This window comes from Protomyctophum parallelum (assembly GCF_964188405.1).
Source record: "Protomyctophum parallelum genome assembly, chromosome: 20".
Classification (NCBI taxonomy): Eukaryota; Metazoa; Chordata; class Actinopteri; order Myctophiformes; family Myctophidae; genus Protomyctophum; species Protomyctophum parallelum.
In genome coordinates this window covers 23,859,224-23,886,459 of record NC_139718.1, presented here as the reverse complement: position 1 = coordinate 23,886,459, position 27,236 = coordinate 23,859,224, and the positions used below count along the sequence as shown (strand labels likewise).

The window sequence follows — 27,236 nt, the reverse complement described above, 5'->3', positions numbered from 1 at the left end:
TGATACTAAAGCCTCATTTTATATGTCGCCTAAAACAACTTTAGTTGAAAAGGTTATTTTAGGTGAGATTTATGCATAAATTAGACTAGAATTAGAAAGTCGAACTAAGATTATAACTCAGTTACTCAGTAGCCTTCTGGGAAGTTCCAAATGCACAAGAATTTAGTGAACATTGCCTTGGGTTCCTTAAGTATTATTATAAATATATAGGCTGTTAATCTACCCCGGATTTGAACCCTGCAGGTCTGTTGCACTGTGCTGAGAATTTGACCACTGAGCAGAGCCTGCCTGTTTGTTCTTGGGAGATTATTTGACCACCTCTATTTTGACCATCAGGGAGGACAAATACAACCATCTCAATTGTATAATTTACAAGCTATTAACATACTCTCCCATATAGATTGTAGAAAATAAGGTTTTATTAAATTTATTTTTTCTTTTTCCCCCCCTCATATGATATGATATGATATAGTAGGCCTACTTTTATTGTCAGTTCACACTGAAATGTGTCTTGCGGCACAGCAGCCATGTATGCAGAACAGCCATGTATGTAATTCTACTAACAAGGCTCTTCAACGCTATCTGGTCTGGTATGCCAGGGCAGCTGATGCCCTACTGCCCTAGTGGGCTGCCAATGATGCAACCAAAACAATTGCAAACCATGCTAGATATGTTTGGAGAACAGGTGGGCGCGGTTGGCCACTTACACTGTGAAATAATAACAATGTCTGCATGCCAGCCAGGCAGTTTAAACAATCACAGGGACATATTTTAAATGGCCTATACTTCCCTAATATCCTGATGCAGCAAACTCGGTCCCCACCCACTGAGAACTGAAACAATTGCAAAGGTATTTATTGCAACATTTCTGGATTGCAATGAAAGGTGCAGTTCAATGCATGTCACATCAACATTGAGTTTAAATATTTAGAATAATTGGTATGGACAAAATGGGTATATGAGCGAATGTACAGAAATGAAATGAAGTCATGCGTGAATGACAGACCATCCTCCCATTCTATTGAAAGGAAACTGTTGCATGCTGCCAACTGCATGGTGATTCATCAGTTTAGAATAAGGAAACGGGTAGGTCTGGCATTCCGCCCGTAACTATATATTTTCCCCATTATTCTAGAATGAAACTTAACCAGAAGCAGAACTGTCGAGGTCTCTTCTCTCCGCCGCTCCGCGGTTGATTTATTATGAGGGCGCATGTTGCTTCTTCTCAGACACATTAAATAACTTGAGTGTGTTCCACTGTTCCACTGGCCTGTCTGTCTGGACGGTTCACTTTGCGTTGGAGGAATGTTGAGAGTTGAGCGCTTGTCTTTTTTTGTCCCTCTGGAAGCTTATTTTCAGCACACGGGATTACCGATTTGCAGAGTCATCATGTATGTAGGCTACTATGATGTAGAATTTCTTCAGTAGCTGCCTGGTGTTGGTAGCCTATGTGAAAATCACCCGAGACGCAAGAAAGCGCGCAGCTTGCTTCGCTCGCACGGTCTTCATTGAGTCGGAAATACTGTGAGATGTGGAACGGATTCCTATTTTGTTTTATCTGTGGACTGTGACAGTATGTATACTGTATGTAACATAATGCCTGCAAGTGAGAGAGCGGACAAGATATCGCTTTAGATTGTGGCGATTGCGTCATCGGACAACCATGCGCAAAGTGGCTGCACTGACTTATTGATTGTTATAGGGGACAGTCACTCCTGCGATTTTGAATCGTCATTCGTCATCACACTACTGCACAGAACGTCCATTCAAGCGGTCTGACTTCATTTCTTTGAATGGTTAATTCAGGTGAGTCAATCGGCATTTTTACACGCGATGGCATTATTGCCTGTTTGAGAGTTTGAAAGTGCTTCAGGTCAGGTAAAAAACACAAGTTGAAAGAAAAAAAGTAGGCCTCTACTTTTTTTTGTTTCTTTTTTTTTTTAAGGAATTGAAACTTCAGTTGCACATTTCCCACCAGACTCAGAGCATTCATTTGGGTTATAGGGACTTTGATCGATCATGTGTTTATTTTGCACAGCGTCTGCTACCGAACAATCTGTTTTCCGTTTTTGATGGTTTGGTTATATAAGAGCAGAAGAGCTGCATACCGGTATTTATTATTGTGTCTCGGAGTCGGCACCATAACAACAAATATATGATTATCTTTTATTCAGAGAGTGAGTGAGTGGATGATGGATTTATACTAGCCTAAATGTTTCTGATGATCAGAAATCTGTTAAGGGCCTTATCCCCACTGTTTAATGTCCAGGTTAATACTCGTAAAATAATACAGAAGGATCCAGCTTGTAAATGTTATTTAGCTAAAATTAGCTCTATCTTCTGACCGCCTACTGTTGATTATTAGCAGGAGTTGCAAGCTACAAAGTCAAACCCCCATAATTCCTGATTTATGAGATCTTAAACTTCTTCTGGAGAAAATAAATAAATACTTTGTGTCTTCAGTGCACTTTGACCTTGATCAGCTGTGCAGCAGGGAGTTTAAAGCTCACTTGGCATACAAATTGTCAGTGCAGTTATTGGTTAATTCAGAGGATGCATAGTCATTACAACTCAGCACTTACCACACAGATAATATCCCTGACATGATTAACAAGATTATCTGAATTTTAGTCTCACTCACTAAAACCGCAGTTTTATTTGATCATTTGTAAATCTGCAGTGTAGGCTTTGTATATGTATGTAACCAATGGTCCATTTATATCCCTAGGGGCTTTATGAATGACTGACGACATTATCGTGCAAACCTGAACCTAGAATTAGGCCGGGGTTGACAGGTCAGACTGTGTTCTTCAATCTCACACAGCAGAAGTTAGTAAATGGTTAACTTGCCCTTTAGGCCAGTGGTTCTCAAAGTGGGGTCCGGGGACCCCCAGGAGTTCCAGGGGTCCCCAGCAAAATGTGTTAATACTTTATCCATATTTTATACTATTAAAAATAGCAGATACACAAGCTCATAGTGTGGCACAAAATGACGCACTGTGAGCTTGTACTTCTGCTTTTTTAGATTTTTGTATTTATTTATCTTGAAAGTTTGGTTTGGATTGAAACATTTTGAATAATGTTTTGACACAAATCTTCTGGGGCCCACTGGGACACAATATTTTCAGATGGGGGTCCGGGGCCAAATTGCCTACACAACAATTTGAGGGTCCTTGACGTGAAAAAGTTTGAGAACCACTGCTTTAGGCTGAATGGTGTAACTTCACACACACACACACACACACACACACACACACACACACACACACACACACACACACACACACACACACACACACACACACACACACACACAGTCACACACACACACACACACACACACACACACACAGTCACACACACACACACACACACACACACACACACACACACACACACACACACACACACACACACACACACACACACACACACACACACACACACACGTGCCTGTCGGTTCCCAGAACCTTTCATAGACCTTTCATGATTCACATGTGAACATGATGCCGACATGTGTGGGTTATTCTGAGTTATGCTGAATTACTGTGAACAAAAGCCAAAACTCATTTATATCATTACCAAAATTAGGAAAAAACTAAATGCATGCAGTCGCTTATTAAAGCAGGATCTTAAATGGCCAGATATCCATTTATATTGCCTAAAATCGATATGCCAATTGTGTTCTTCCTTCTTCGCGGGTTAAGCTTGGCGGGAACCCCTTTTGGTGTTTTACCCCCTCAGGCCGGGAACCCATTTTGGTGTTCTATACAGTATGTACAGTATTCAAAAATATGATGCTGCTATATAAATATTTTGTTTTTTGTTTTTCAGAAAACTTAGGTCAGGATTTAGAAGCGTTTTTAGAATCGGCCCCAGGCGTAAATGGGTTAATAGTCATTGGCTGGCTAAAGACTGACAGGCCTGCAGGTCTCGGTTTATTTCAGATCTCAGTAAAAGTTAGATTTTTACACGTGCAGAGTTAGATTAACACCAGATTTCTTCTGTGCAGTATATGTATATATATTTACCGGTAGTTATGTGTATCTATTTTATATTTATAACACACACACACACACACACACACTCATCATTATAAGTAGTTCTCTATCCCCATGAAATGTTTACGTGATTATTTGCTGTTAACCCCCTTCCATAAAGCCTGGTCAGTGAGAGTAGCACGGGGCAATACGAGCAAACACAATGGCTCTTTATGGAAAACTGAGTGGCTCTACTGTATTAACTCCCCCTCCTCTTCTCTCTCTCACTCTCTCTTGTAGATCTGATCTATACATATGTGTGTGTGTGTGTGTGTGTGTGTGTGTGTGTGTGTGTGTGTGTGTGTGTGTATATATTAGGGCTGTCAAAGTTAACGCACTATTAACTAGTTAACTCACAATCCTTTTAACGGCACCATTTTTTTTAACACGCGATTAACGCACTGTTAAAGTTTGACAGAATGGTTGAGAGATGCATGGCAATTTTACACTGAAGAGTTGAATAATTGTTAAACAGCTGCATTACTTAAGTTAATTTAAGTCTACACAATTAGAAAACTTAGAAAACATGTTATTTTGATCAACATGGCCTGTTATCTCTCGTAATGGTACCATTGGCCAACATCAATACAGTTCTTTAGTTTGGGTCTGGAAGGCTAAATGTCATCAAATGGTGGTCCGTGGCTCAAATGCAGAATAAATAATGGACCTTGATATGAAAAATCAATCAATTTAAGGTATATTTAGAACGGATAAAAAATATGCGATTCATTTGCGATTAATCACAATTAACTATGGACAATCATGCGATTAATCAGATTAAATATTTTAATCGATTGACAGCCCTAATATATATATATACACACACACACACACACACACACACACACACACACACACACACACACACACACACACACACACACACACACATACATTGGTGTCACACACCAAGATTGTAGATTATCCATTTACACCTGCTTCCCTCTCATTCTGTATTTTATTTGATTCTCTCTCTCTCTCTCTCTCTCTCTCTGGGTCATATGTGTGCTGTAGAGTAATCTGTGCCAAACTCTAACTGAAATTCCAGGTTATGCAGACAATAACACAAAATAAATGAATGAATGTATGATATACAGTATACACTACAGTACCGACCGTTTCATAGCTGGTATATCCATATCAGGGCTCTAGTTTCCTAAGTGACTGTTTGTTTATCTCTCTATACTTTCTTTCTCTTTGTCAGCTCAGGTACATGGCATTTACACTTCAACAACTCCCATTGAGCCAATTTACAGCTAGATACTGTATTGTGTAGAACTTCAAAGCCAACGTAGTAGCCTTGAGGAAGACACGACTTTCCCCCGACCTCTTCATCATAACTTCATTTGTTCTGCTTCAATTATTGCAGCAAGTGATAGACTTTGGAATGTGAAGTGGGTGTTTGTAGGATACAGAAATACTCGTGCTTATAGACAGTGACTCAGACAGTGTCTCATCACGTGACGGCCTGCTGTCTTAGATGTTTTTTCTTTAGTCAAGTTGGCAGATCAGACAGCTTCCGCACATGACTGAGATGGGCTTGAAGAAATCTGGACTGGAGCATAACTTGACATAATAAATCTCGAGTACGTAGGAAGTTGTTTTTAATATTACTTCAAAGAGCAGAAGGGAGCCATTTGAAGTGAATGGAGCTTAGCCACATCATGAAGCCTATAGCGTCGCTGTTCTGGGGTGAATCTCCTGTGAAAATCTCCCGCACAGATCTACAAGCTCACAAAGCGTCGCCGCCACATTGTGCCGCGTTATGACCTTGTAGATTGTATACATTTGTCAAAAATATTTGTTAGTAAATACGATTTTAAATGGTTAATAAAACTTTGTTTTGATCAGGTGATATTTTGGTTTGGAATGTCTTTTTTTATTTATACCCCAAAAATGTATATACTATTTTCAGCAAGCAACGCTGCTATACTATGGACTATAAATTAGACTTTAGTTAGATAGTATGTTTTTGTTTATCAGCCTGTTGCTCTCAGGCTGCACGCTCACAGTCATTCTCCTATGACTCACACTGGGAGTGTAATTGCTATAAGGCTTGTGTTTGTTTCCGTTGGCTATTAGAAGAATGAGCTATTGCTTTGGCTGGATCTAATCGATTTGATGTTACAATCAATAGGCAAGTTGTTGTTTTGGGGTTTTATTTTTCAGACAATTCAATTTTTCTTTTACAGTTTTTCACGATTGTTAACACACGTTTTTCACAACCTAACGGCATTCTCAAAACTGCACACACAAAATGCTAATCCCTGACACTTGTGTTTTCATTTGGTACACACAGCCATATTTTCAAATGACACACATTCATTAAGTACACACAACTAAGCATTTGCTGCACACTGCCAAGCATGCACAGCACAATGAAGTGCAACATTTAAAACACAATCATAGAAATGGAACACACATGAATGACTGACTATGGAGAATATCTCCTTTTGTAAAATGACTCCGTGTAGGCCTACTTTTTCATAGTCAACATAAAACTAAAACTAAATATACAGCCAAAAAAAGTTTTATTTATTTATTTTTATTTTTACATTACTGTAAACCGACCTGCTCAAACCTGATCAAACTGCTCAAAATGCCCCCCCTTGGCCCCTTCCCAAACAATACTGTAATTTACAGTATAGGCATCATGCCCCTGGTGTGACCCGGCTCTGTGGGTTGTGTCATATACCTTCTACCTTACTGTAAGCTGAAAATAACTCTTCAATAGGATTCAGGAAAGGAGAATAAGGTGAAAAAATGTGGGTGGTCCTGGAACCAATCACGCACTTGAGCAGCCCGGTGGAAGCTCACATTGTCCCAGATGACAATGTAGTCGATTCACTGTGGGTCATCTATGTGGTCAGGTGTTACCAACACATTGATTCACTGTGGGTCATCTATGTGGTCAGGTGTTACCAACACATTGATTCACTGTGGGTCATCTATGTGGTCAGGTGTTACCAACACATTGATTCACTGTGGGTCATCTATGTGGTCAGGTGTTACCAACACATTGATTCACTGTGGGTCATCTATGTGGTCAGGTGTTACCAACACATTGATTCACTGTGGGTCATCTATGTGGTCAGGTGTTACCAACACATTGATTCACTGTGGGTCATCTATGTGGTCAGGTGTTACCAACACATTGATTCACTGTGGGTCATCTATGTGGTCAGGTGTTACCAACACATTGATTCACTGTGGGTCATCTATGTGGTCAGGTGTTACCGACACATTGAGTCACTGTGGGTCATCTATGTGGTCAGGTGTTACCAACACATTGATTCACTGTGGGTCATCTATGTGGTCAGGTGTTACCAACACATTGATTCACTGTGGGTCATCTATGTGGTCAGGTGTTACCGACACATTGATTCACTGTGGGTCATCTATGTGGTCAGGTGTTACCGACACATTGATTCACTGTGGGTCATCTATGTGGTCAGGTGTTACCGACACATTGATTCACTGTGGGTCATCTACATATGTGGTCAGGTGTTACCGACACATTGATTCACTGTGGGTCATCTATGTGGTCAGGTGTTACCAACAAATTGCTCAACAGACCTGAATGTTTAGATATTAGAATAATTGTGTGTTGTAGGTTGATGCTTTGAGATTTTACGTGATAAGTGTGTGCCACAACTGAACAGTGTTGGAAGGTGATGTGTAATTGACATCAGAGTGTAAAGAAGTAAAGTCAGAGTCTAATGCAGATAAGGGAGAGTGATGTAGTGCAAATTAGGTTAATTAAGTGAAGGTTGTGCAAATTGTGCCAAATTTCCGATTGTTGTGTGTTAACAATCTTTGCCGTGATTAAAGCTAATACTCAAGTCAGGCAATATTGAGATTTAGTTTTATATCCATTCCATTGTATGCTGCATCATTGTCATGACATAGGTCTGTGTGTCAGAGAATGTACCATTTGTATATGGAAAAATCAGGCACTTTAAGAAAGAAATAGAACATTTTGTCTGGAAGGTTCCTCCATGTGTCAAAACAGACTCTATTAGGCCACAGGCAAAATCTAATCATTTTCATTGCATGGTGATTTCTGCAGAGAAACATAAGTGCACACATTGGAAAACAATTTTGAGGTCAACTCGGTTTCAATTAATTTAAAATGTTAACTACAATTAAAGTAATAATGTCTCTGAACTATGCTGTTGAACTATGCTGAGCCACGCTGGAAACATTATGGGTTGAACTACTTTAACAATTACAATTGCAATGTATGCATTTAGCAGAAGTGTGACAATTGGGAATCAGAGTGAGCATGGACCTTAGAGTCAACACACATCTGTCTGAGGAACTGAACCACTGAGGAACTGAAACTTTGAAGTGTGTCATGCCTAGTCATGCACTCTAGGCGAAATGAACATATAAACATACATACAGGTTCTGGATATGTTTTTTCATGCAACTAAAAGGTTCTGTCTTTCTTTCTTACAGCCCTATTCGCCCCATTTCTTTCTTGAAGAAACATCACACAAGATTAACCAAACTCAAGAGAAACCTCCAATTGGACCTGTGACTGTTCTCCTTCCCTGGATATATAACCTGCAGAGGAGAAATGCAGATGACAATTAACTGACCATGAGTTTAAATTCAAACTGTCATGTTTGAACCTGGATCTGTGACTGCGGAGAAATTGTTGATTTCACAGTCAATGTGAAAGTATATTTGTATTTGTGCAGATGAACACAGGAGCTGCACTCTTTTATGCATCAACTGACATTTGCTAAGCTCAGGCACCGTGATCTTTCCCTCAGGAGTATTTCTGTGAATGATTAGCTGTGGTTTGGTCACACATGGCTCAGGGTATCAGTATCATTGCATTGTCAACATGCCTGTTTACAGGTTCCCACACCTCTCAGGAATTATATCAACTAAATGGATGTACTGTAGACTACATATTGTAACAAATTGAACAAAAAATGGAGGAACTTGGATCATCATCTCTGGAGCCTTTATTCTTATGAAACTTGACAAAGTTCTGAGGGATTTCCTCCATTTGTCTAAAGAGATTGACCCCAATGGGGTAAGCACTCGATACTATAAATATACAGATCAAGAAGTAAGAATCCCTCACAGAAATTTGTGGAGGCCCCTCCTCCTCCAGGGGATGCATTGCCCTATCAGGAAGAAGCGCCCCACGCGGGATGCCGATTTTTCAGCTATTGTGGTGCCGTCCATGCGTGGGTCTGGCTACCTGGATTACACAATCGAGACCCATGCTTCCCGAGCTCTGAGGGAAATGGATGAGTTCAGACGTCATGGGATGCTGTGTGACTTGATACTGCAGGTCACATACAAGGAGAAGACTGTAGACTTTAAGGTGAGAGAACCACTGAACATAATGGTAGTTAACTAGTTGATTAAATAGAGTGTTGTGTTTTACACTTTTACTTTACAGTACTTAAATCCTATTCATCCACCACCAGTGTTATGGCATGTTACCTTTCACCTTGCTTTATGAGTTTTTTTTGTTTTGTTTTATGAAGAAGGTAGTGCACGCACATCCGTAGCCCAGGTGCAAGACAAGCTGAAATATTAAAAAGAACAATAGGGTCTGCACACTATTGATGCTGATGAGGTCCTCTGAATAAAACAAATAAAACTGGTGATCACCAGTGTGCAAACTCTATTCTTCACGTTGTTTTGTACCCACACGAACCCTAGAGTGACACTAACAGTGGCAATTTCTAGGCATGTCAATAGATATACAGTAGATATTTGAGTGAAGAACCTTGGGAATCTCTGTCAATGAAGTATTCATTTTACGTGGTTAAAGGAAAATTGGAAACTGAAAATGGGGACTTATTGACTTACTGCATTACCGCTTAATAGGCGATCATTCAGTGAAAATAGCAGCTCTATAAGGTCACAGGAATTGTAGATTTTCTACAGTGATGTGGTGAAGAGATTTGGTATAGAGGGACTTTTTTGAGGGCCAAAGATAGAACCTGGTCAACAAAGTACTAACTAGGCTTAAAGTGATTTAAGGTGCCAACTCAAAATAGTATCAGTCAAGTACTGTGCTGTATACAGATTTAGGGACATTTAGGGACATTACATATTACAACTTATTTTAAGGGTTAAAAAGTTATTTGTAAGGTAGAGTATGGTCGAATATGTTAACAGAATATAACTAGTACAAATGCAGTGGTTTGTAGGTGGTGTCCCTACTCTTCCATTGTGAAATATAGACCCTGCATGGGGTCAGGTAGGATGGTAGTGAAGTACAGTAGTACTGCATGGAGCTCATAAGTGCTCATAAGTTCCCTGGCCAAGCGGAGTATTAGAATTGCGGGCCGAGTTCAAATCCCAGGTAGGACAGGAAGGTTACTTATTTCAGCGTTAACTTTAACACTTTGCCAGCTTAATCTAATATTTCCTTTCAATACTACTGAGTATTCAGAGTAAAATGATCACAGGAGTGTATACTTTTACGTTACTGCTCTGCTGACTATTTTCCAAAGCATACATGTCTTTTATATACAGTTGAGTATTTGAATGTGTTTTTCCGACAGTAAAGGAAGACATTATTTTCTGTTAATTTAAATACAAAATTAAGACATTGAAATCAACTTGCAGAAACATTTTAGGGATCAAAGTTACACTATTGGTGTGTGGTTAAGCAGTTGAAAGTGTGGGTTGATTTGATAATTCTAGCTAATTCAAATTCAAATTGAGTAATATTTGACCAGGAGTATCTATACTTTGACTCAAGTTCTGGGGTTGAGCACTTTGTCCACAGCTGGACATGCTAGTAGTATGCCATCTCCTTTTTCCACTATAGTATATCGATCTATCTATTAAACAATATTAAAGCAGAACTGGCCAATTGAAGAACAAAGGCAAAAGAAAAAGGGGGTGTGCTTGCTTATACCTCTGCCCTCCCCACCTTCAGGTGCACAAGGTGGTGCTGGCCTCCTGTAGATATATTATACCTCTGCCCTCCTCACCTTCAGGTGCACAAGGTGGTGCTGGCCTCCTGTAGATATATTATACCTCTGCCCTCCTCACCTTCAGGTGCACAAGGTGGTGCTGGCCTCCTGTAGATATATTATACCTCTGCCCTCCCCACCTTCAGGTGCACAAGGTGGTGCTGGCCTCCTGTAGCCCCTACTTCAGAGCCATGTTCACCAGCAGCTTTAGGGAGTGCCATGCCTCAGAGGTAACCCTGCGCGACGTCTGCCCCCTGGTGGTGGGAAGGCTCATCGACTTTGCCTACACATCCCGCATAACTGTGGGAGAGGAGTGTGTGCTGCACGTTCTTCTGGCAGCCATGAGGTGAGACCAGCAGACCCGCAGACAGAGTTCTCTAAAACAGTGGTTCTCAAACATGCCACAAGTTGATATGTATTTGGCCGTAAACTAAACTCCCATCTGAAAATATAGGTAGACATCCTGTAAAAGCTAATACTCTGGAGTGGACCCTTTATTTCGGAGGGGCGCTAGCCCCTCCTATGTCCAGCTTTGAGGGTTTATGTAAACACAAACATTGTGTTAACACAAACATTGAAGACGAACATGAGGACGCAAATTGTGATTAGCCGGAATTAGATGATGTATGATGATAAGAGCGCCCCTCACTTCACATGGGTGTGATTTTATATTTAGACCTACATGTTTATAAACGATCTTGTCTATAGGGAGTCTAGTGAATTGAGTGCATGATTCTGTATCTCCCACCAGGTATCAGGTGGAAGATGTGGCCAAGGCCTGCTGTGACTTCCTCCTCAAGCACCTGGAGCCAGACAACGTCATTGGCATCGCCCGCTTCGCAGAGGAGATTGGCTGCACGGAGCTGCACCAGCGAAGCCGAGAGTACATCAATACACACTTCAATGAGGTAGTGTGCAAGGATAGTAAGCACGCATGTACATACACACACACACACACACACACACACACACACACACACACACACACACACACACACACACACATTCAAACACAACGAAGACAAATCTCAAATTTTGTGCAAATAATCACTTTTGTGGTATTCTCCCCTCAACCTATCTCTTATTTTATTCAGTCTCATTGACAGCCGTCCACTCCTCCTCAACTTTGCTCTCTCTCTCTCTTTCTCTCTCTCTCATGTGATGTTACATGCACGGCTTGCACACACACACACACACACACACACACACACACACACACACACACACACAAAGCATTTTAACCAGTGAGTAGTAAGTGTTCATTTAATAATAATAATAATAATAATACAACTTTATTTGTACTAGAGTAGTGCCCGTGGGGCCTCTACGGTGGTGCCCGTTGGCCACTGGTCTACTTGGAATGATATTACTTGGAATGACTTGATATTATGTCTGTGTCCCCTTTATGCCCGACGTTAAAATAATGTCCGATTTCTGTATATCTCTCTGTGTCACTCATGCCCAAATATGGAGTGTTGGAATGTCAGAACAGGCCAGCCTATGGAGTTCTGTGTCAGGCAGAGCCATGGTGTCAGGCATGGAGTGTTGTGAGGTCAGAACAGGCCAGCTCCATACTGTATATGGACCCTGGGCAGGGGCCCGGTCCAGAGCCCGGGCAGAGGCCTTTTGGGGGCGGTTCTGGACAACTGTGGGTCCGACCAACTCGACCCCTGTGGTGGTGTGGAACGAGTGTGTCGAATTTGAAGTCGGTGGGGGTAACGGTTCCCAAATTACGTGGATTACAAACGTACAGACGTACACACTTGGTGCATTTATAGTTAGATAGCACCTTTCATGACATGAAATGCAGCTCAAAGTGCTTTGCAGAGCAATAGCAAAGGCATAAAACAACATTAACATAATAGCAGTAATGCAATACAGTAAGGGCATGAATAACTAAGGATTTTAAAAGCCCAACTAAAAGCAAGTGTGTAGAAGTATGTCTTGAGCTATGCATTAGAAATGTCTACAGAGGCTGCCTAGGTATAGTGGGAGTTTGTTCCACGCCGTCGGCCTTTAGAAGCAGAAAGCTGCTTCACTGTGTTCTTTAGTTGCCATTTTTCGGCACATCGAGCAGGCCAGCAGTGGAGGACCTGCTCTAGGCAGTCATGTAGGTAGGAAGGCGAGACGATTGAGAGCTGACTCTGAGGTGTACATTTCCCAAATCGACTACTAGTGTTTACACCCTCAAAAGTAATTAAACTTTAATTTAAGGCCCAGGCCGTAGTGTAACGGTCTGGGCACCAGACTGGTAATCCAGTCGCAGTGTGCCGCGGGTTCGACTCCCGGACCCGACACGGCCTTTACTGCATGTCTTCCCCCATCTCTCTCCCGTTTCCTGTCAGCCTACTGTCTGTCCCTTCAAAAATCAATAAAAGGCGTAAGCCGCAAAAAAAAAAAAAAAAAAACTTTAATTTAACATTGAGGATTTTACCATGTACTGTACTATGTCTTTGTTTTCCTCACTGCCTCCTTTTCGTCATGCATCCTAAGGTGACCAAAGTGGAGGAATTCTTCAGTCTCACTCACTGCCAGTTGCTGGAACTCATCAGCCAGGACAGCCTCCAAGTTCTTTGTGAGTCTGAGGTTTGTAGCAGGAGTTTCAGCAGTGGCATCTATTTCAACCATATCTTAAAGCAGTGCTTCTCAAAATACTTCATGTCAAGGATCCCCAAATGTATTTGCACTTCGGACCCCATCTGAAAATATATTTATATTTTATAAGCTAACAACGTATTGTGATGTGCGTTGTGACTATGCTATATTAACTAATTTTCCCCTGAAACCCCCTCAAGTTCCCTTATATGTTATAAAACAAATAGTTTTGGGGTGTTTTGGTGTGTGAATGTGTGTGTGTGAATGGTCAATGCAATGCACATTGTAGCATGCACTGGATGAAGGCACGGATTAAATGCATTTACCATTTTAATATTTTTTCTTAATGTGCCTGTCATCCATGTTAATGTTGTCTTCCTCTTTTCAAGGAAGTTATAGAATGTTGAATTGCAAATCACAAAAAGAGAAAAGTGACAAAAATAGAATACACATGTTTTACTGGCAGGCTTTTAATCAGACAACTTATAGAACTTATTACTGCCAATTTTAATTTCACTGTTGTTTTGTATGTCATCCACAGTAGCCCATTAATTTCATGTCATGACACTTATTGCTTCTCCAATTGGGTAATTTTATTATTGTTCTATTGTCTGTATAGCAGTTAAAGTTTTATCGCTCTATTATTTCTAAGCATCTCATTCTCCTGCTACAATGATTTAATTTACCCTTGGGATAAATTGAGTTAATCATATAATGATGTTCTATACTTACTCTGAATAAGAGAAGCAGCTAAATGCCTAAAACATAAAGAGTAACTCTCTTATAGAAAAGGTTTAGACCTGGTCAAAATAATTATAGTTAAATTATTACGTTTTATAGTGTTCTTCCTAATAAACTTTACACTGGATTTCAAGGAATGTATACACTAACTTTTAACAGTACTTATATAGCATGGTAGTCCCACCCATTTGTTGTAGTTAAAGCTAAGACTTCATATAATTACACAGTGTGAAATACTGTGTAATATTCTGTATTGGTGGCAGGTGTATAAGGCCTGCACAGACTGGGTTCGCTGGGATGTGGAGGGCAGAGCCCAGTACCTACATGCCCTCCTGAATGCCGTCCGAATCTATGCCCTGCCCCCTAAGTTCCTGAAGAACCAGCTTCTGTCCTGCCCCATTCTCAGCAAGGTACCACTCTCCACTCTCTATTGCCTACTTCCCTTTGCTTGAATACTTTATTGCCAAAATACTGATTAATTCACTCCTCACTGAATCTACTCACGCTGTGTCGCTTGCTCTTTCACTTACACGTTCATTCATCCATCCATTCATTCCTTTCCTGAAATCTGTAGGCAAACTCCTGTAAGGACTTCTTGTCTAAGATCTTCCAGGAGATGGCACTGAGGAAGCCCCTCCCTCCCCCACCACACCGTGGCAACCAGCTCATCTATGTGGCCGGAGGGTAGCAAGCATTTCTCTACAGTCTTATGTGTTAAAGTCATGTTTTTAGAATCGTAATGCTTTAATGGCCCGGTCCCTAGTTAAAAATGAAATACAATTGATTTGGTTTACGAATGTTAAGTTTAAGAATGCTATATATAATTATTTATTTTCCCTTCTTCAAACACATACTATGTATTCATTATAGTCATCTAATCACTGTTGTTTTTCTCCTGTCCAGTTATCGGCAACAATCATTATCAACAATGGAGGCCTATGATCCCAGGAGGAATTCCTGGTTGAAACTGACTGACATGGGGGCTCCCTGCAGTGGCTTGGGGGCCTGTGTGCTCTTTGGACTGCTTTACACGGTAGGAAAACTGACACTACAAATTTCATAGGTTTACAAATATAGTACAGATTGTTTGCTGTTCTGGATTGTGTGCTCTAAATCAGTGGATTACAATATACTGTTTGATACAGTAATGTAATACTAATATGATATGACACAACTTAATGTGACACCAGATCATAAACAGGGATCGGTTTTCATGGGTTGTGACTCTGAGTAAATTAGTCACAAAAATATACTATTTTTGAGCAGTGCCTCCGCTCCATTACGGAGCTATGTGTGTCTGTATGTCTGTCTCTGTGTCTGTGTGTCTGAGCACGGAAAGCTGCAACACCTAAAGTGGCCAGTAGAGTACAGCACAGAGTAAAGTGGCACAGAGTACACTACAGTACGAGCCCTGGGCCGTTCCTGGAGCTCTGGATGTTCCGGGGACCCCCACACGGACCCCCCAGGGGCCACCACACTGTCCCCCCAGGGGCCCCCACACGGACCCCCCAGGGGCCCCCAGGGAACACCACACTGACCCCCCAGGGGCCCCCACACGGACACCCCAGGGGCCCCCACACGGACCCCCCAGGGGCCCACACGGACCCCCCAGGACCCCCACACGGACCCCCCAGGGACCCCCAGGGACCCCCCAGGGACCACCACACTGACCCCCCAGGGGCCCCCACACGGACCCCCCTAGGGCCCCACACGGACCCCCCAGGGGCCCCACACGGACCCCCCCAGGACCCCCACACGGACCCCCCAGGGACCACCACACTGACCCCCCAGGGGCCCCCACACGGACCCCCCTAGGGCCCCACACGGACCCCCCAGGGGCCCCCACACGGACCCCCACACGGACCCCCCAGGGACCCCCACACGGACCCCCCAGGGACCACCACACTGACCCCCCAGGGGCCCCCACACGGACCCCCCTAGGGCCCCACACGGACCCCCCAGGGGCCCCACACGGACCCCCCCAGGACCCCCACACGGACCCCCCCAGGACCCCCACACGGACCCCCCAGGACCCCCACATGGACCCCCCTAGGACCCCCACACGGACCCCCCAGGGGCCCCCACACGGACGGCCCCCACATTGTAACTCATTTCTCGACCGTTTCGGACCCGCGGCATCTCGCCGAAACCGGGCCGGCACCCTGGGCGCATCCTGGGGGTCTGGATGTTACGGGACCCCTGCACAGTACACTACAATACCGTACAGAGCACAGACAGTAGAGTACAGTAACTATAACAATAAATGTATAGTTACACCGCTCAGTTCACAGAAGGTATGATTTTTGAAATACTGTGCACTTTGTGCAGCTTTAATGATTCATTCATAATGTCGTACTTTGTAAGTCTGGGTCCCAGGAGACACCACATTTCTCTTTTGAGTATCGAGCTGAAAAGGTTTGGGAATGTATGCAATACAAATATTGTTTTTTCTTCAGCCCCCGACCCCAAAATAATGCTGCCATTGACTCACGACCCCAACCTAACCCCAGAGGTGATTTTATGCACATAAGCGTACACATTTGGTGCCCATTTGTCCGCACTCCGCAGATGTAATTTATTAATGTAGAGGTTTTGTAACCATTATGGTTAAAATGTATTGTATTTTGTGCATTCTGCGTAAATGTTATGTATTTACCATTACCGGTATAACACAAAATAACATTTGCAAATGTCTAAATCGTTTACAAATCCATACTATACCAAGACTACAAATTCACTTCAATTCAAATTTCTGTCTCAGTAGGCATAGATGTAGTTCAATATTTCCGTCTGTTTGTGAACAGCCTATCTCCAGGCACCATTGAACGATTGTCGTGAAACTGCACTGCACACACACTCCCTGGATGCCAGAGCAAAACCTCTGCCCCCAATGTTGCTCTCAATCGGCCTGTTATAGCGCAGCCAGGAGGCAGATCTTTTCCAAACATCATGGAAATCGCTATACATAGTCATGTCAGATCTTTCATATCCCATCCTAATTGGCTAAGATTGTCATCCCAAGTTTGCAGGAGTGGTCGGTTTTGAACAAAATGCCTCAAATCATGAACGCAGCATGTGATTGCCGTGAAACCTTGCACGCACAAGCCAAGGAAGAAATGGCACAACAATAATTCACTGCTTTGTGGATTCCAGGTCGGGGGCAGAAACCTGTCAACCCCTGTCAACAACACAGAATCCAGTGCCCTGTGCTGCTACAATCCTATGACCAACCAGTGGAGCCAGCTCAGTTCCCTCAATGTCCCCAGAAACAGGGTGGGAGTTGGGGTGGTGGATGGCAACATTTACGCTGTGGGGGGTTCCCATGGCTCCACCCATCATAACACTGTGGAGAAGTGAGTACTTTTAGAAATGTTCCCTTAATTTAGTTTTTATGATTATTTTAATCATTATATTAAATTGTTGGACTCAGACCCAGGACATTGCAGTCATGGTACGTACAGGCATTTGGATTCTGTGCTGTTACAGGCTGTCGACTGGGATAAAAACATGACCACTTTATGACGAGGATGCTTTCGCATTCTAGTCCTTTTTAAACAAACCAAACCTCTTCAAAGTGAACCATTTAAAAGAGGACTCTCTAGTACGGTACCTCAGAAAGCCAGGAGAGCTGTCTAATAGCTCTGAATTGGGCTCATGGGTGTGAAAACGCACTAGGTGACAGGATGCCTTTTTATTTTTTATTTTCTTCTTTTTTTGTGTTCATTTTGTGATTTTGAGATCTGTTTCGCTTGAATGGAAGAGAAAAATGGTATTGCTTATTCATTGGACTTATATCACTGCCAAGTAATTATCCAGATATACACCTCAAGGTTATACCCAAAGTTCCTTTTTACTGCTCATGCATTAGCAATGATGTCAATGTAAGTAGGTGGCCAACTATCTTTACACACACACACACACACACACACACACACACACACACACACACACACACACACACACACACACACACACACACACACACACGTTTGATTTAGAGCAGTTGTATGGTTAATGACATGGTAGAGGCTAAATAAGTAGTTGCCATTCAACCTGAAGAGCACTCAGGGAGGTTGCAGGTAGTCCTCTTATCCTCATTAAAGTACATAGGGCTCTTTCAAAACATGCTGAGACATATGTCCCAGGAATGTCGATCCTGTAGGGAATGCCTTACATCTTGTCGCTGGGGAGCTAAAAGGGAGGAGATAATCTCCTAAAGAATGTTGTGTTAAGATTAATAATATAGTTTATGAAAATTCCTAACAAAAACATATCCAAGTGGAATGTACATATATTTGTGTGTTTCTTTTAACCACTTAAAGCCATTGAACTTTGTTGACCAGGGTGTCCCAGGGCTCTATACTTGGTGCCCTTCTTTTTAAGTGGTGCAACCACTTCCTTACGCAGCTTTGTGTGTCTGTGGGTGGCTGGCTGGCTGGGTCTGAAATAACGTTTGGTTGGTTTTCACAATCTTGTGTCACTGTTGCGCGCAGCCTAACACACACACGCACGCACACACACACACACACACACACACACACACAACATATTAACTGTATATTATGATGATTTTGGGTGTGACAGTACAGTACAGTACAGTACAGTAGAGGGACCCCAACACGGTAACTCTGTCATTTCTCAACCGTTTCGGACGCGGGGTGGCTCGTCGGAAACCGGCCCGGCTCCCTGGGCGCGTTCCTGGGGGTCTGGATGTTCCGGGGACCCCCCGGGGACGCCCACACAGAGTTGCACCACTTACTTCACACGGGTGTGATTTTTCCTTTCTCTTTGCCAAATTTAGCCTATCTACAAGCACTATGTACTATGTACACACACAGGTTTAATATACTAATGCATTTAGACTCTAAAGCATCATCAAAACTCATCATGACTAACCATTTGTGCAAGTATTCTTTTTAGAGTTGTCGGGTATAGCTGCAGCACTGCCAGCAGTATTACATACTGTACAGTAGTTAATAAGTATGCTAGATAATAACCTCACATGAAGTATTACAGCTGCACTATAAATTGTCTTGATATTGCATTGATAGGCCCTGTCACCAGGTCCCAGCTAGAACATACTCTTCTGTCGGTGCCAAGAATTGAACAAACAAGCATCTGATTATTATTATTGTCACCCTCTTGCCAAACTTTCCTGCCTCATGAGTCATGACTGACTCAAAGTTAAACTATTAAAGGTACAAGGCGTACACACAGTAATACGAAGTTAAACTATTCAAAAAGTTAAACTATTCAAAAAGGTACAAGGCATACACACAGTAATACGAAGTCTAGCCTTTGACTGAAAATCAGTGCCTGGATCCTAAATCATTTTATCTGAACAATTATTTAGTAATAATATTTCAAAGAGACTGTATGGGACAGAACTGGTTTGTTCAATCAATAACTGACATGACTTGAAGCTGCTTAACCTAAATCCAATTCTAGGTTACTGGAAATGTTAGAGCAATAAGAGCACATGGCCCCAATTATAAGTTCAAGTTTCACTGTGATGGATAATCACACCAATTAGATTGCTTTAAGTTAAAGGTACATAACAAGGAATAGTAATTCCTTTATTTGCACTATTAGGGAATGTTCATAATAGCCATGCAAGTTGAACCCTTTTTATGCCCCACTGTCAACCACGGAGGCACCCACGCTTGACAACAACCAGCTTACCACCTTCCACCTCTTCTGCCTAACAAAAACGGCATATTAAACCTATGATAATTACATTAAATTCGCTATATTCATCGTGGAGTTGTATTTTATTAAATGCAGGCTTAATATATTCCAATTAATAAGCAAGTTGTGGTCCAGCAGTGTGAGCGCCAGGTGACAACAGCATGTGTACCAACAGAAGAGCTGACATGTGGGGGAGGAGAAACACCTCTGGCAGCAGAAAGGTGTATTTTAGTTGATAAATATGCCATACAGTTGCTCAATCTTGATTAATTTCACATCTACACCTACAACAACTTTTTCCATTTTATAGAGTAATATTGAAATTGATCACGCTACTGTACTACCCTTTATTTGTTTTCTTTTTGTTTTATTTTTATTTTGTACCGCAGACCAGTGGTTCCCAAACTTTTTAGCTCTAGAAGTAGAAATTAGTGGACCCCAACTAGTGAAAATGGCAGATCTACAAGCTCACAATGCATTGCCTCACACAGCTTTGTGAGTTTGTAGATCATGTATTTTCACTACTACTTAAACATTTGTTTTCTAATTTATGGAATTTCTTTGATTTTCCTTTTATTTCTTCATGAAATTACTGAAAAAAAAGATAATTTAATTAGTTGTTTGTTGTTTTTGGGAATTATGATTTAAAACAAAATGTCAGAAATCTAAAATATGGGAGACCCCTTTAAAAATGTGTCCACAACCCACAAATGTGTCCCGACCCAGTGAATGGGAACCACTGCTCTAGACAGCATTTTCCTGCATAATAGGTGACACCCTTACAGATTCACATTTTTGACTAGAATCATCATGCAGTTATCCTTGTCCGTCAGGTGGGATCCAGAGTCCAGTCGCTGGTCTTACATCTCCCCCATGTCGGTGGCTCGTTTGGGTTCCGGGGTGGCAGCATGTGGCGGAGCTCTGTATGTTGTGGGGGGCTTTGATGGGGAGACCCGCTGGAATACGGCTGAGAAGTACCACCCTGAGACCAACACCTGGCACCAACTGGCACCCATGTCTTCTGTACGCAGCGGACTAGGTGTGTGGATCGGTTTCTGTCTGTGTGTGTGTAATAACTGTACTGTGTGTATAGACCGATTCACAGAGGGTTTCCTGGGTGCGGCCATTACTGAGGTGTACCATTGAGTGCAGCAGCACTGATTAGCTACACCTGGCCTACGGAGCACCTGCTCCATGGATTACACCTCAGTAATGGCCGCGCCCAGGGCACCCCTCTGTGAATCGGTCTATAGAGGGTATGCGCGTGACATCATCATCATACCCCCGGAAGTTATGCGGGACCGGAACGCCCATACATCCAAAAAGAGATGTCAAATGCATGCGTGTGTGATGGTGCATATGTACATTTGGATTGCTGTGCCTGCATGCATGTACTTGTGTGACACTTCATAATGTTTCTGGTCTCCAGCTCTGTGTACTTTTACCAGTGTTGTTCCCCTGCATCCGTAGGTCTAGTGTGTATGGACTCCTACCTGTACGCCATAGGGGGTTATGATGGTCGGACCCAGCTGAACTCCATGGAGCGCTACAACGTTGCCAGGAACCAATGGGAGCCCGCAGCCGCCATGCAGCACTGCCGCAGCGCACACGGCGTCACCGGCTACCAGGGACGCATATTTGTACTGGGTGAGTCGCAAGCGGCATCTCCAATCCTCCAGTGTTAGTGTTAAACTCTGTGTTAAACTCTGAGTTATTGAGGAGTAATGCTGCTAAATGCTCTGTATTAAAAAAAAGAAATAAAATAAAATCATTACTCAAACTCATTGTTTAATATCGAGGATTTAGGATCGAGTTTGTTAAAGTATCATAATTTTAGCAACAAAGGACTGTTGACTTCCATCCTTTTAAAACTACTAATGTTGATATAATGTACTAATGTTTTCTAAGAGTGGGTGTTGCTGTAATTGAATGGTGGATATCTAATTTGAGAACAAAACTTTGAATTCTCATTTTGTAGCTATGACAGAATAATAAAAGGGAATCTTAATCTGTTGTAACTCAAATTGTATGGCAGGTCCATTGCTGGTGGGCTGAGGAGTAATAATATGTTTTCATCAGTCTGTGTTCTGAGAACAAAAGAACAATTCTCACATTGTATCTCTGCTGAAAAAACTTTAAGCACAACTGGCATAAATCATCGAGGCAACACAGTCATGACAAAACATACAGCACACGCTGTTACGCATAGTATAGTGATGAGTTCATTGTAGACACTTTAACAACAGGGTATTGGGAAACAATGTAGCGATCAATCAGCAGCCCATCAAAGTCAATTTGACATGATTGATTTCAACAGTATAAGTTCATAACAGCACAGTTTTACATTTTATTTTATTTTACAATTTTTTTTCTGATGTGGATTAAGAAATCCGTCTGTCTCTCTTTTTCTTTCTCTCTCTCTCCTCTTTCCTGTGTGTGTGTGTGTGTGTGTGTGTGTGTGTGTGTGTGTGTGTGTGTGTGTGTGTGTGTGTGTGTGTGTGTGTGTGTGTGTGTGTGTGTGTGTGTGTGTGTGTGTGTGTGTGTGTGTGTGCGTGCGTGCGTGCGTCAGGGGGTTTTAACCAGAGCGGCTTCCTGTCCAGCATCGAGTGCTACTGTCCAGAGTCCAAAGAGTGGTCTTATGCCACTGACATCCCCATCGGACGCAGCGGTATGGGCATCGCTGTTACCATGGAACCCTGCCCGGGCAGCCTACCAGAGGAAGAGGAGGAAGAGGACGAGGAGGACGCAACATAAAATAAGTAGAATTGTGATTGAAGGCAAGCGAGCGGACTGTCGATGATCTGTGGTGTTGACTATTGTTCTAACTGATGCTGCTTCTCAACGGAGGGAGATGTGTGTCCATGTGAAACATTCCAATATGACTACTGGCATGTCTCCCTACGCGCTGTGGGTATGAACTGTTGGCAGCAGAAGAGGAATGCAATAGCATTTACTTTCATGTCAGAAGATGAGCAGGGAGAATTAGTGAAGCAGAAGGACAGACCACATACTACTGACCTCACAATGCTACAGGTGCTGCAGTGCAGCCTTTTCAATTTCAAGGACCCCCAGTTTGATATACCATTTGATACCATTCATTTGTATCTCCACGACCCCAATCTACACTGTAAAATAATTCTCAGTTTTCATTTAACTTCGAGAGTGTTCCATTTGTACACTCTCAGAGTTACAGACCCAGAAGCGTCCATTTGGACACCTGGTGGTCCCCAGACCCGACGTTGGAAAAACAGTGGTGGATAGTTTGTCACATACCCAACCTTTATTTGCCCTCGGTGAGTAGGGTAATGGAAGGATGGAGAGGGGGACAACTGATAACTGTTATGAGCCCAAGGTCTGATACTGCAGTAACTGTCCAGTCAGTGGACTAAAAGTGCCCCCACGTGCTGAACGATGATGCTGTGGACGGAAATGTGGTTAAACATGCCCGTCACTCTTGCTGCATTGTTCAAATGCCATTGTCGTGCTGTCTTTGTGACTAAATAAGGCTTTGGGTATGTAATAAACAAATGATCACCCGGGCATTCATTCATGGCCATTGTGCAACGACGGATGCCAGAGTGATAATATAATATGCTGAGTACATATACTTCACCGATATAAGCAGCAGTCTTGTAGTGTTGTACAATTTCCTTCACATGTGTGTTCTTTCTTTCTTTCTTTCTTTCTTTCTTTCTTTCTTTCTTTCTTTCTTTCTTTCTTTCTTTCTTTCTTTCTTTCTGTCACTGTTGCTGTTGCTGTTGTGATTCATCTGATTTAGTCATCTTTTTGTTTTCGTTTTGTGGCACATTTATAAGTTTTATATCATTTTCAATTAAAACAGTTTTTATATTATTATTATTAGTGGTAGTAGTAGTAGTAGTAATCGAAATAGTAGTAGTAGTAATTGTACTGGCTACTGTAAACTGCTGTAAATTATTAAATTAATTTCAAGATAATATGTATGAATGAGAAAAAAAACATGGTCATCTTCATTCATCCAGGATCATCTTTCTCACACTGATGTACGACTGAAAGAGGAATTATCTCACCCTTCATCTCAGCTATCAAGGTACATCAACCCAGTGTATATTATAGCTTGCCCAAGTGTGTAACAGCACATAGACAGCCACTAGATGGTGGAGTACATCCAAAAACCTCAAGATTTCAATGACAAGAAAAGACCTCTGTTGTGTTCCTGTTTTGTGGTTTGCAGTGAAAACAACACCAAGATTGTAATGGTAAAACTTATTTTTTATCTTTTTTCTATTTCTTTATTTTTATTATTATTTATTTATTTATTAATATTATTATTATTGTTATTGTTATTTTGGGGGGTCCTCTACATTTAAGCTGTTTTAACATTCCAATATGACATTCTGTGGGTACTAATGAATCTGACCCCCTGGCGTGTATACAGGGTAGGGGCGAGAAACCCACCAAAGAACGGGATGTTTTTAGAATAGCCTAGCCCTAGTCCGTTGCTTTCTTTTAATGGCCCTCATAATGGTGAGGCAGAATAGAGTCACCACAGTGTTTTGTCATCATCGCATACAGACGTCAGCTATGTGTTTACTTGTCTCTCTGTGCTGTCTCTGCCTGGCCCCTTCGAAGCTCACCTGCAATTATCCCAGCAGGCCACCGAAAAGACTATTTGGGACTGAGCTATTATTCAAATACCATCTCGGCCTTCTCATCATCTTGGCATATTTGATGAGAGAGAGAGAGAGAGAGAGAGAGGTGGGGGGACTAAAAGGAGTAGAAGGTAAAGATGCATGCTTCAGTTTGATTGATTTCATTATCTATCTGCAGTCTACACCGTAAAATCCTCAGTGTTTATATAAACAAAGAATAAAAAAGAGTCCCAAATGTATCCTTTTTACACTTTCAGATTTAAAATATCAGAGGATTTAGCTATGTAGCTTGTAACTATCTTTTTCTTATAGGAAGGATACATTATCTGAGATAATGTTCCTTTTACTGCTGCCGGTGACCAAGCGCACCTTTGAATCTGTCTCGGATTTCAAACTCCTGGATGTGGTACGCTTTGTGTGTGCGATTCATTATTTACAGAGCAACCTGTTGGGCAGCGGGTAGTGGCGGAGTAGGAACACAGGAAGGAGTGTGATGGTGGAGGCCTGGAGAGTGAGAGCGGAGAGACAGTGGAGGGAGGGGGAGGTGAGACAGCTTTTTTACTCACTACTTCAAGCCCTGCGCAATTGTGCGTGCGGGGAGGGGGGGGAGGTTGGGTGACTCACATGGCAAACGCATGACGCACACGACGCGGCTGCAAAAAGCATGCACGCGCACAAACACAAATACTTGAGTGTCTATACACACAGACTTTTGTTCTGTATCTCTTGCTGAACGCATAAACACGCACATAAACACGTGTGTGTGTGTGTGTGTGTGTGTGTGTGTGTGTGCGCGCGTGCGCGCGCATCGTCGTACTAAACAAAGCTGGCTGTCTCTTATTCACAGGCTGTGGAAACAGATTTGCCTCAATGTGTTCATTGTCTCCGGAGGGGAGCTCAGACAGAGTGAGATGTAGCACACTGTACAGTGGGGAGATAGGCCCTCCATGGAGAGGCAGTGGAAGAAAGCTGGGCATACATACACAGATGTAGCCATTGTACATGTCCATTGTGTAAGCCGTTGTGCAGGTCCATCATACAAGCCATTATACAAGCACTTTATTTGTGCACACTCTCTGCACTATCACACTAACTGTTGCTCCTACCCAAAGAGAAACTTTGGAACAGGGAAAGATCCTCAACTAATAGTGCAGGATACAGTGGGTGTAGGCTTGCAGCTCTGCATGGTTGAATTCCACTGTATGAGGTACCTCACGTCAGGGCAGATGGAATTGTTTCGTCCTTCATTAAACTGCAGTTTCTGAACGTATTTGCCAACATGCCAAAATTAATTGTGGGAAAGTAATTATTTCAAGGTTTCTAAGAAATTAGTCATAACATCAACATATTGGTGAGTAATGTAAACCACATTTGTACATCTAATCTGAGTTTCAGCTCGGTAAATAGAAGAGATAAGAAATCTTGGACCTAGAAACTGGAACTGGTACTTGCCAGTTGTGTTATTGTGTTATTTGTCAATGGTATCGCTAGTAGTATTACCCAGCTTATGTCTATCCAGTCATTTATTCAAATCTATGAGCAGGGAGAATTCACAAAGGAAAATTGAGCTCAGTTCACCACTTAAAGGGGAATACCACAACATTGAACTATGTCATTAATATACCTTAAAGTTTCTGACATTGGAGAAGATTCGCTACTCCACAAGAGGGTACGCCGGTGCTTTAAAATTTTACACCATTTGGCAACCTTTTTTGACACACATTGAGAGGATGAACGCGGCTGACATCAACAATCCTTAACTTATTACACTGACCCTACTGTAATTTATTTATATTATTATTATTGTTATTATTGTCTTTATTTATTTATTTTTTTTATTTTTTTTATATACATATTATTATTATTATTATTATTATTTGTTTGCATACTTCTATTAGTCTTCTATTATGTCTATGTATATTTATATGTGCTTTTATTTCATATGGTGCAAGGTACCGGGGTTGTGGCTCTTTCAGAGCGGGAACTCTGGGGGGAGGGAAAAAAGGGGAAAAAATGTTCGAAAAATGTTGTATAATATCTTTGTGTGAACATTAATAAAAAAACTTTGATCAAAAAAAATATATACCTTAAAGTTGTGTGTGGAAATAATTGTAAAAAATCGTCCGTCCGTCCGTCCGTCCGTCCGTCCGTCCCCCTCCTATTTAGCCTAGAACTGGAGGTCTAGCACTTGGGGTCATGTGATCAGTGACATCACGTCCGTGTATTCTGCAGGCCGAAGAGTACACAGACATGATGTCACTGATCACATGACCCCAAGTGCTAGACCTCCAGTTCTAGGCTAAACAGAAGGGGAGGGGGAACCTTTTTATTATTTCCACACAACAACTCTTTAAGTTATATTAATGACAGTTCAATGTTGAAAATGAGTGGTATTCCACTTTAAACCAAATACTTATAATACTTAGTTGATCAGTGTCACAAAACGCGACGTGTTGCGAACATGTAGATCTTCAGTTTTCAGCCACTTTCCCCCCAGAATAGAGATGCTAGGATGCACTTTCCCCCCAGAAAGGAGATGCTAGGATGCACTTTCTCCCCATTATAGAGATGCTAGGATGCAC

General features: G+C 42.1%; 1 protein-coding gene across 2 annotated transcripts in view; it reads left to right on the top strand.

The window, feature by feature from the left end:
• keap1a (kelch-like ECH-associated protein 1a) overlaps window positions 1-23,968 on the top strand; it is a 32,684-nt gene extending 8,716 nt beyond the window's left edge. Inside the window, exons 1-12 of one of the 2 annotated variants that reach the window (XM_083792102.1) lie at window positions 1,211-1,806; window positions 8,502-9,387; window positions 11,146-11,345; window positions 11,751-11,907; window positions 13,493-13,585; window positions 14,599-14,745; window positions 14,910-15,019; window positions 15,239-15,368; window positions 17,489-17,688; window positions 20,857-21,062; window positions 21,494-21,670; window positions 22,593-23,968. In XM_083792102.1, the coding sequence (XP_083648228.1) occupies window positions 9,028-9,387; window positions 11,146-11,345; window positions 11,751-11,907; window positions 13,493-13,585; window positions 14,599-14,745; window positions 14,910-15,019; window positions 15,239-15,368; window positions 17,489-17,688; window positions 20,857-21,062; window positions 21,494-21,670; window positions 22,593-22,777 (1,965 nt within the window). In that variant the 5' untranslated portion in view covers window positions 1,211-1,806; window positions 8,502-9,027 and the 3' untranslated portion in view covers window positions 22,778-23,968. Of the gene's footprint in view, window positions 1-1,210; window positions 1,807-8,501; window positions 9,388-11,145; window positions 11,346-11,750; window positions 11,908-13,492; window positions 13,586-14,598; window positions 14,746-14,909; window positions 15,020-15,238; window positions 15,369-17,488; window positions 17,689-20,856; window positions 21,063-21,493; window positions 21,671-22,592 lie in introns of those variants that run through there. The other variant, XM_083792103.1, reaches the window with a different exon arrangement.
• The last annotated feature ends 3,268 nt before the right edge of the window (window positions 23,969-27,236 follow it).